Source organism: Maylandia zebra, linkage group LG2 (genome assembly GCF_041146795.1).
Source record: "Maylandia zebra isolate NMK-2024a linkage group LG2, Mzebra_GT3a, whole genome shotgun sequence".
Lineage (NCBI taxonomy): Eukaryota > Metazoa > Chordata > Actinopteri > Cichliformes > Cichlidae > Maylandia > Maylandia zebra.
This window is the reverse complement of record NC_135168.1, coordinates 3,673,497-3,684,183: the sequence shown is the minus strand read 5'-3', so window position 1 is coordinate 3,684,183 and position 10,687 is coordinate 3,673,497. Positions and strand designations below refer to the sequence as shown.

General features: G+C 39.6%; 1 protein-coding gene across 1 annotated transcript; it reads left to right on the top strand.

The window, feature by feature from the left end:
- The first annotated feature begins 6,016 nt into the window (after positions 1 to 6,016).
- Positions 6,017 to 10,434, top strand: LOC105940959 (signal-regulatory protein beta-2-like). Its single transcript, XM_076876213.1, has 4 exons — positions 6,017 to 6,065; positions 9,294 to 9,614; positions 9,694 to 10,053; positions 10,183 to 10,434. The coding sequence occupies exons 1-4, from the start codon at positions 6,017 to 6,019 to the stop codon at positions 10,329 to 10,331; spliced, it is 879 nt and encodes a 292-aa protein (XP_076732328.1). The 3' UTR covers positions 10,332 to 10,434.
- The last annotated feature ends 253 nt before the right edge of the window (positions 10,435 to 10,687 follow it).

Sequence of the window (10,687 nt, the reverse complement as noted above, 5' to 3'; positions counted from 1 at the left end):
TCCCGCCACAGATTTTCTATGGGGTTGAGGTCTGGAGACTGGCTAGGCCACTCCAGGACTTTCAAATGCTTCTTACGGAGCCACTCCTTTGTTGCCCGGGCGGTGTGTTTTGGATCATTGTCATGTTGGAAGACCCAGCCTCGTTTCATCTTCAAAGTTCTCACTGATGGAAGGAGGTTTTGGCTCAAAATCTCACGATACATGGCCCCATTCATTCTGTCCTTAACACGGATCAGTCGTCCTGTCCCCTTGGCAGAAAAACAGCCCCATAGCATGATGTTTCCACCCCCATGCTTCACAGTAGGTATGGTGTTCTTGGGATGCAACTCAGTATTCTTCTTCCTCCAAACACGACGAGTTGAGTTTATACCAAAAAGTTCTACTTTGGTTTCATCTGACCACATGACATTCTCCCAATCCTCTGCTGTATCATCCATGTGCTCTCTGGCAAACTTCAGACGGGCCTGGACATGCACTGGCTTCAGCAGCGGAACACGTCTGGCACTGCGGGATTTGATTCCCTGCCGTTGTAGTGTGTTACTGATGGTGACCTTTGTTACTTTGGTCCCAGCTCTCTGCAGGTCATTCACCAGGTCCCCCCGTGTGGTTCTGGGATCTTTGCTCACCGTTCTCATGATCATTTTGACCCCACGGGATGAGATCTTGCGTGGAGCCCCAGATCGAGGGAGATTATCAGTGGTCTTGTATGTCTTCCATTTTCTGATGATTGCTCCCACAGTTGATTTTTTCACACCAAGCTGCTTGCCTATTGTAGATTCACTCTTCCCAGTCTGGTGCAGGTCTACAATACTTTTCCTGGTGTCCTTCGAAAGCTCTTTGGTCTTGGCCATGGCGGCGTTTGGAGTCTGACTGTTTGAGGCTGTGGACAGGTGTCTTTTATACAGATGATGAGTTCAAACAGGTGCCATTCATACAGGTAACGAGTGGGGGACAGAAAAGCTTCTTACAGAAGACGTTACAGGTCTGTGAGAGCCAGAGATTTTCCTTGTTTGAGGTGACCAAATACTTATTTTCCACCCTAATTTACGAATAAATTCTTTACAAATCCTACCATGTGAATTCATGGATTTTTTTTTCACATTCTGTCTCTCACAGTTGAAGTGTACCTCTGGTGCAAATTACTGACCTCTGTCATCATTTTAAGTGGGGGAAATTGCACAATCGGTGGCTGACTAAATACTTTTTTGCCCCACTGTATCTGAGTATCTATGTTTGCTGCACACAGTCAGTGAAGTAGCTGCTCTGTCACACATACTACATATGGTAATCATTCAAAAAAATTCAAAAAAGCACTAATTTATCAGTATTTGTTAACATTTCCAACCTGTGCAGCGTTGACAAGCATTCCTTTGATTGCTGTAGAAAACAAGAATGGGGATCAAAATCATGCTGCTGGTCAAGAATACTGCAAACACAAGAACAAACAACCCAAATCCTGATACTGACTCTGGAAAAACAATAAAATAAAGCATTATGTACATTTAGGATCAATAGGATTAATTAAAACACATAAATTATAAGTAGTCAATAGCTACAAAAGTCAAAGTTCATTGATTTTAGCCAATGAAAAGTTGTCAGATTTTAATTATCGCAATTATAAATGAATCATTATATAAGGAAAACAAGTCTATTTATTTTGCATAGTGTCATTTATGTTCAGTGGTTTGCATAAAACATGATTAAGACAGAAAATATCTCAATAAAACATTGTTGTTTTGACTTCAGCTCTTCCCATTAGCCAGGCTAAATGGTTCAATGCGAGATGGATTTAAATACAAATGTTAATACATACTTATCTCTACTTTAGTTCCTTCACCAAACAGGATCTTTCCACATGTGAGCACAGCACAGTAATAAGTCCCAGCATCAGAGTAGTCCTGTATCGTTTTTGATAGACTGTAGACACAGTTTCTCTTCAGAGCCTCATCCCTGCTGTCCATGTGAGTGTGAATGATGCTTGGAGTAAAACTTTCAGAACCAGCTCTCAACCAGTACACTCTGTGTTCATCTGGACATTGGAATGCTTTTTCTTTGCTCGTGGAGAGAAGTGAACACTGGAGAGCCAACGAGTCTCCGATCAGAACAGACTCTTTCTTTGGAACTTGTTTCATGTAGATTGATTCCTGCTGGTTGTAATCTGTAAATTAAGTCAGATTTGTAACCTAAACAATTAATAATAGATTTTATTCTTTGTGCTAGTGATTTAACTGTTCACTGAACATAACAGTTTTAGTGCCATTGGTAGCATCTTACCTTTCACAGCCAAGAATGTGCCACTGCTGAACATCTGTGAATATGTGGTTCGCATTTGACAGAAATATGTTGCTTCATCCTCTTTGCTGACATTTCTGATAGTAAATATTTCTTTGTTCAATGTGAAACGTGAATCTTTAAATGCATCAGTTGAAGTTATTTTGTCCAGAATAACAGAAGCAACACTTTGGGGCAAGTGTCCCAGAGACTGTTTATACCAGTGTAAGGATTTTAACTCCTTCTCAGAGACTTCACAGCCAAAAGTAACATTGTCACCAAGGTCAACAACAGTCAAAGAGATCAACTGAGGAACCTCTGAAGTTTGAGTCACAGCTGAAGAAGAAAAAAAATGCAGTTAACAAAATGACAAAATCGATGTAAATACTGTTAGATAAATATCCAGCAACAGTAAATGTGTACGACGGTGTAGTACAAACATGCTCTTCATGTTTTTCTCACGAGCAATGAATTGCAGTTACATGGTGTACAAAGAAGAATCAAAGCAGCCAGTGCTATGATCATTGTGGTGCAGCACTCTTGTTGCTCTCTACTGATCTTCTCTTGCTCAAATAGGAGGCATACAGCCATCACAAGGTGACGAAGGTTTGACAAGCAGAAATCAATGATTGGCTGAAATGTAGGAAATGGCCTTTCTCCCATTTAGGGAACATTGTGTATATTATTACTGGATCTAAGAGGTTTTTCTTTCGGAGTAACTACTTTGATAACCACTTAAGATGTGTCAGAAACTCTTATGTGCCATTCTCAGCCCAAGCTCTGGGAATCTTTTTATAGCAGTATTTTACTTAGAGTAGTAGCTTCATGATGTTTCTTTGTAAATCAGATACACATCAGATTTATGATGCAAACTTTTTATTTGATCATAGCTTAATATCTTTCTGGTTAACCAGGATTTAGAAAATGAAGTGTATCAATATAGGTAGAGCTGACTTTTCCTGAGTATTTAGGGGAAATTGAGAGCTACATCGTACATTCTGTAGGTTTTAGGGAAAAACCACAAAGAAAGCATGTACAGTATTTGAGAGAGAGAGGACACTAATTGTGTATTTGTCACCAAGGTGCAAGATACAAGATTTTTTACCATTGAAACTTAGAATTTAGTTTTTTCTTAAAAATAACATAAAAACATGGAATACAGGTGTCTTTTCATTGGCTTTTTATGATAATAATATAAAATAATGGCTACATAAAAAAGAGAGAACAACAAGGAAGTCACATTCAGCTGCAACACTCATAGATGAAGGCTGTGGTGGGCCTTTGACCAACCCTACTGAAGCTGTTTCCTCAGAACAGGACACATCATGAAGTTTTATGTACCGTTAATTTGAATGGGCTAAAAATCTATTATTGTACTAAGTTAACACATTCTGACAATCTTAGGGGAGGTGGTCAAAACAAATATACTCTTGTAATCTTATGAAAAAAAGAAAAAAAAAAGAGACCAGAGTAGTACAAGTGAATCATGAGCACCTCCCCTGGTTTCCTTGCAATTACCAATGAAAACAAACAAAAACAAACCACAGTGTTACTGAAATCAGTCACAGCATGACTGAACAGGTCTGAGTGTTGGTGTCTGTTTCTCACATAGGCTTTAACAACTCCAGATGTTTGTTCTGATATAAAAACTAGTCACATTAAAACTATAGTATTATCATTTCCCTTTAAAAACAACAGCAAACAAAACAAACAAACAAATGACACAGTGTTTCAAGATCAGATACCTGAGATTGAAAGAGACAAGAAGAAACCCTGTTTGTATTCACACCCCTGTTTGAAAGCCCAACCACAGCAATGCTTAAGTTTCCATCATGCATCAACCATGGCTATTTTTGTCTTTGTGTGTTTCAGGTGCAAGCAATGTTGTGCACAAAAAGGATGTACGAAGTACTAAAAGAAGATGAAGAACATGTGAAAAGAATAATCAAGTTATCGGTGTCCTGTTTGAAAAGATATTTTACAATCGTTAGCTTTCTTGCTTGTAGCTGTTTGTGTAAGATCTGACCACAGGCCAGACACAGAACTGTACTAGGAAATTACAGCGAACTATTTGATTAAACTATAAGACCTATTTATTTGCCACAGGTCATGCAGGTTGTTGTAGATGTTTTCACCACCTGCTGCAGTGCCTTGCAGTCAGCAACACAGCTGGTCAGGATGCTGTCTATCGCACAGTGGTAGACGTTGGTGGTTCTTCTTCAGTGCTCTCAAGAAAAAACAGGCACTGATGTGCCTTCTCGACCAGGCTGGAGGTGTTAGTTGACCAGGACAGATTCTCAGAGATGTGCGTCCCCAAGAACTTGAAGCTGGAGACCCGTTTCAACAGCTGTGCCATTTACGTAGATGGGGGCATGGGATGGGTGTCTCTCTTCTCTCTCCTCAAGTCCACAATGATCTCTTTGATTTTGCTGGTATTCAGAAGCAGGTCATTGTCAGCACACCACATAGCTAGTTGCATTACTTCTTCCCTGTAGCCAGACTCAGCATTGTCACTGATGAGACCAATCACCGTGGTGTCATCTGCAAACTTGATGATGGAGTTGGATCCAGGGTTAGGGCAGGGGTCAGCAACCTTTAACATCGAAAGAACCATTTGGACCCGGTTTCCACGCAAAAGAAAACACTGGGAGCCGCAAATACTTTTTGACATCTAATATGAAGATAACACTGTATATATTGTTTTTTACCTTTATGCCTTGTTTGAACAACTAAGGTGTGTTGCTTATGAAATCCTTGAAGTGCTACAGAGAAAATTACATTTTATTTATGCAATTAACACTTTTTGAACTCTTAAAGAAATATAACAAAAGGAAAGACACACAGCTGAACTAAAATGATCCACGTAGCAAACAAAAACTGTTGTGAGCCGCCACCCTTATATCGCCTTTGGGCTTTTGGAGCCTTGACCTGACTTGACCTGACACTGTATAAATAATTTGAAAAAAAGCTCTATTCTGCTAAAAAATGAAAAATAGATATTTACAAAATTCTGCCTAAATATGTATTTTACCTGGTTAATGGGTGTGGCGGGGCGTGGTCTGCAGCGCCGCTGCAGGGGAGGGGGACACACCTGAGCGGCACCCGCAATCACGCCTCGCCGCCTTTACGTCTGTGCTGTTGTGTTGGTATGTGTCAGGCTGTGAGCTGAAAAGCTACAGCCGGCTGTATGCGTCAGCAACCGTGTTCATGGAAACATCGTCGGGTCTGCCGTGATGTGTTTACAATGGAACTTCTGCTCCTGAACCTCTGCGCACAGCGTCTGCAGATCGGGTCTGTACGAAGTCACTTTCATCTTTACGCTGGACTGTAAGCTGTCATCTGTGAGGCGTGAGCGGTGTTTGTTTCTAACATAGTTCACGGTGGAGAACAGCTGCTGACATAATGTGGATCCGAAGATCCATAATTGACCTACCTGGGGTTGAAAGTCTCGATAAATGCACGGCGTTTCGGCAGGTATACCGGCTTCCGCGAGTGTGACGCTTACTTTGAGCGATGAAAAAATAATAGAATATAATTTTATTTTTTGTATTTCAATATCACAATAATCTTCCAATTTAGAACTACAAGTTAAAAAAGAACTAACATAAATAAAATAAACTTCAGCTAAATGCTTCTAATTTATTTTCCCAAACCACGCGGAGCTGCACTATAAGGACTAAAGAGCCGCATGCGGCTCCGGAGCCGCAGGTTGCCTACCCCTGGGTTAGGGTCATCTGTATCGGTTATGAACTACCTCCAACGCTTCAGTGACTGGAACACAAGTGAAGCGAGATGTAACATTGTACGAGACCATTGTTTGATCTGCCTATATAATGACATCTCTCACCGTCCCAACAAAATCCAAGGTGTTGTGACTTAGCGTAGATTCCCTAAGTATAGTTTGTGGTATGAGTGTGCAAATGAGCTCTTCAATTAAGGGCCTCCAACCAAAAAAAATCTTCCAGACGACCAGTGTTGGGAAGGTTACTTTTAAAATGTATTCCACTACAGATTACAGATTGCATGCCCCAAAATGTATTTTGTAACGTATTCCGTTGCGGTACTCAGTGAGAGTAACGTATTCTGAATACTTTGGATTACTTAATATATTATCGAATTTTTTACCACTACATGAATGTACTATTGCTGAGTGATTATTAATATTACTGAAAGATACTTGCCATACCAATACCAACTAGATTTTTAAATCTTAATATAAAATGAGTAACAGTAGGTGGACATTGGGTAAAGCTGCACTTTTTGCAGCGATCTCGTATAGAAAACTATTCTGTGCATATATAAAACAGGTCTGCGGCTCCGAACGGTAGTAAAGGGACCTCTGGCTAATCCGTCAGGTTTGTGTCGGCTCGTAGCCGAAAACTAACTTCACTTTGTTGTCTGGGTCGACTTTTCTTGCGAGAGACAGAGAGAGGCGTTGAGAGGCTGCTCCAACGGAACTTATTGTTTAGAGAAAAACACAAACACAGTGTACAGTCGAGTCATAATAGCTTACTTACAACTGGGCTACACTGCCCATTAGGCTACATTCTTTAGGGAAATGCCTGTAACACTCTACCTATTGCCCTCATATTAAAATTTTTTTTGAAAAATAATCTTTTAAAGATATTTCTTCACTTTATTATGCGGGCCGCAAGTAGGGGTGACATGGGACGCCAGATTGAGACCCAGGCATTTGAGCCTCTTAATGTGTGTTTTGTGGGTTTCCACCGGCGTGGAATTACCAAAAAAAAGAGGGGACAGCTTAACATATGAAACAGGAAAAGACCGCTGTGTAATCCCTATATTTCAACAAATTAACTGTATTCTGAACACCACCTGTTAAACAGTAACTGTACAGTTACTCATATTTTGTATTTTAAATACTTAACGGCGGTACGTGTATTCCGTTACTCCCCAACACTGTCCTTCTGGCAGACAAGGATAGGTGCACAGTTTTGCTAAACCAGAAAGACTATCATGAGAAAATTTTGTCACTGCTCAGTAACAAAAATACTTATGAGCCCCTGAAATGAGACCCAGGAAGTGTTTACAGGAAGAGGGTGATATATTGTCTAAAGCAGTTAGAACAAGACAATGCTACTAACCAGACTTCATAACGCAGGCTATACCCAGGGGAACCTACACCAAGTCTGTATGGCTTACCTTGGCTTACCTTTGATTTAAGAAAGCAGAGTTTACCAACACCTGCACTATACATTGCACCCCAAATCATGACTGACTGTGGATATTTCACACTGGACCTCCACCAGCTTGGTTTCTGTTCCTCACCCGTCTTCCTCCAAACCCTTGGACCTTGATTGCCAAATGAAAGGCACACTTTAATCAGGAAAGAGGACCTTGGACCACTGGCCAACAGTCCAGTCTTTCTCCTTGGCCCAGTTGAGTTGCTACCAACATTGGCTCAGTCTCAGAAGTGGTTTGACCTGAGGAACAATACAATTGTAGTCCATCTCCAAGAGCCGTCTGAATGTGGTGGCTTTTGAAGCTGTGACTCCAGCCTCATTCCACTCTTTCTGGATCTCTGCCAGATTCTTGAATCTTCTCTGTTTGAAAATCCACTGAAGGCCACAGTCATCTCTTCTTCTGGTGCATCTTCTCCTGCCACATTTTGCCCTTCCACTAGACTTTCCATTGATATGCTTGGACACAGCACTCTGTGCACAGCCAGCCTCTTTAGCTATGAACTTTTGTAGCTTACCCATCCTATGGAGGGTATCAATGATGCTCCTCTGGACAGTTGTCAAGTCTGCAGTCTTCCCCATATATTGAACCTAACTGAGACAACTGAACCAAAGTGAAGCAATTTAATGACACCTGGGAAAACCTGTGCAGGTGCTTTGAGTTTAGTAAATGAGTTGTTTGTGACACTCAATTTAAAACATTCATGCGCTGCGCTGATGTTTTCTACGGTATTCTAATTTTTTGAATTCCTGTTTTTGTGGGTTTTATAAACTGGAAGCCCAGATTATGTACAAATACACAACTAAATACTTGAAATCATTTAAGTTGTGGGCCCTGAATCTATAATTTATGAAAGTTTAACATTTTGAATAGAAGTATGGAAATAAATAAACTTTTCCATGATATTCAAATTTTTTGGAAAGGGTCTGTATATGTGTACCCTGCACTTCATGCCACAAATAGCAGTAGTGACTGAGCTTAGTCCTGTTTGAGTGCCTAAGGGTTAAGGACAAGAATAACAATCCCATAGAGGCAACAGCGCTATTGTTACAAAAACGGACAGTTGTAACAAAAGATGAAAGAGAGGTGACAAATGTGACAGGAAATGTACTTTTGAATCTATTGTGTGTTAACCAATCAGATACTGTCTGACTTAAAACAATCATCCTACCTCCTCCACTCACTGAAATACAGGTAAGGTCCCCAAGAGAAAACACTGTCACGATGATCATCTTATGGATTACATTGTTTTTTCTTCACCAAGGATGTAAGTGCTTTTTAAAAAAAAAATGTCAAAAATGTTCTTAAGTATTTACCTGTCAAATAGGTATGTATAAATTGTTGTTAAAGTAGTTTTGCACTAATAGGTTACCACATCAAACAATATTTGTTTTTTTCTTTTTTTCTCTTCAAGTTACTTTTTTTTCTGCTTTCTCTTAATTCAGATACTGTAGTTCCAGTGAAAACTGTTCAGCTTGGTGAACCAGCGACTATAACATGTGCTATACCCAAAGAGCTCAGCAGTAGAGGAGTCCACTGGTACAAGCAGAGCTTTGGGAAAACTGACGTTAATAGTGACAGTATTCAAATCTACAGAACCTACTTTTGGTCCTGAATTTACTAGTTTGAAATTTGACATAGGTGATGATTTTGCCAGCCTGACCATTTTGAAAGCAGATCAAGACGATGAGGGAATCTATCACTGTGCAAACACAGAAAGGATTGGAGTTAAATGGAGTTTGTTTATAGAAGGAAAAAAAAGACCTACTTTTACAAAGCTTGTAATTCTTTCTATCTTTCTATCTTTTCTCTTAATTCAGATTCTCTGGTTCCAGTTAAAACTGTTCAGCTTGGTGAACCAGCAACCTTAACATGTGCTATTCCCAAAGAGCTCAGCATTAGAGGAGTCAACTGGTACAAGCAGAGTGTCGGGGATACTCTTAAATTAATAGTTGCACTGTATAAATCTACAGCTGATTTTGGTCCTGGATTTTCGAGCTTAAGATTTGGAGTATACGATGGTAAGAATTTTACCAGCTTGACCATTTTAAAGACAGTTCAAGAGGATGAGGGACTCTATCACTGTACAAACACAGAATGGATTGGAACTACATGGAGTGGGACGTATTTGTTAGTAAAAGGTAATAGGCCAACCTATTTTGACAAACTTTGGCATTTTTTTCTAAGCATGTTTTGAAGAATGTCTTTGTAATTGCACAGGAAACACTCAGAGGACATCAAACTATGCAGTCAGTCAGTTGCTGATAGAATCGAATCCAGTCCATCCAGGAGACACAATGACTCTTCAGTGTTCAGTCTTCTCTGACTCTGAGAACAAGACATGTCCAGGAGGTCTCAATATTCTCTGGTTCAGAACTGGATTAAATAATATTTATCCAAACATCATCTACACTGACACAAATAGCTATAATGAATGTGAGAAAAAATCTGACTCACAGGAGAGGTGTCTTTATCACTTCTCTAAGAACGTCAGCTCCTCTGATGCTGGGACTTACTACTGTGCTGTGGCCACATGTGGGGAGATATTATTTGGAAATGGAACTACACTGGATACTCGAGGTAACGTTATCATTGGTCTATCAAATGTAAAATATATGTGAACTTGCACTTTTACAAGTAACCATGAGCCTTTTTATTACACACTAATCTCATATTTTCCTTTTATCTTTTATTTGAATGTGACTGCAGAAAGCAGTGTGTGGTCACAGAAAGCCAGTAGAGCTCTTTTTTTGATCTTTGCTGTCTTGGTTGTAAGTCTGATTGTTACTGCTGTCCTCATATACACAATCAAGATAAACAACAGTGATCATTCCAAATGTAATTTAAATTGGTTGTAGTTCTTTGTGTAATAAAAGCATATAAATCTTACATTTTTATTAACTGTTTCCTCTGTGTTTCATAATTAAGTTGCAGTCCTGCAGAAAAACTTTAGTTGTCAGAAAGGGCAACAGGTACAGTACTTAAAGCTAAAATTATTTTCATAATTTTTTTCTGTTTATTTTTTAAAGTTTTGATATATCTAATATTTTAATGGCTGTATTTTCCCTAAATAAGGACACATGGGATTTCTCTGCTGTTGTCTTTACCATGATGGAAGCTGAAAGAAGTAAAAGAACAGATCCAAAGGCAGCAAAACAGCGGCAGATCTACATGGCTGTCAAGGCTTTTGGGCTCGATTAGGTCTATTTACCAT

Excerpts from the sequence above, each read along its gene's own strand:
- LOC105940959 (XM_076876213.1), top strand. The coding sequence starts at position 6,017 with ATGAACTACCTCCAACGCTTCAGTGACTGGAACACAAGTGAAGCGAGA. Across the intron at positions 6,066-9,293 it reads GAACACAAGTGAAGCGAGAT|ATTCTCTGGTTCCAGTTAAA; the intron begins GTAACATTGTAC and ends CTCTTAATTCAG. Across the intron at positions 10,054-10,182 it reads AACTACACTGGATACTCGAG|AAAGCAGTGTGTGGTCACAG; the intron begins GTAACGTTATCA and ends ATGTGACTGCAG.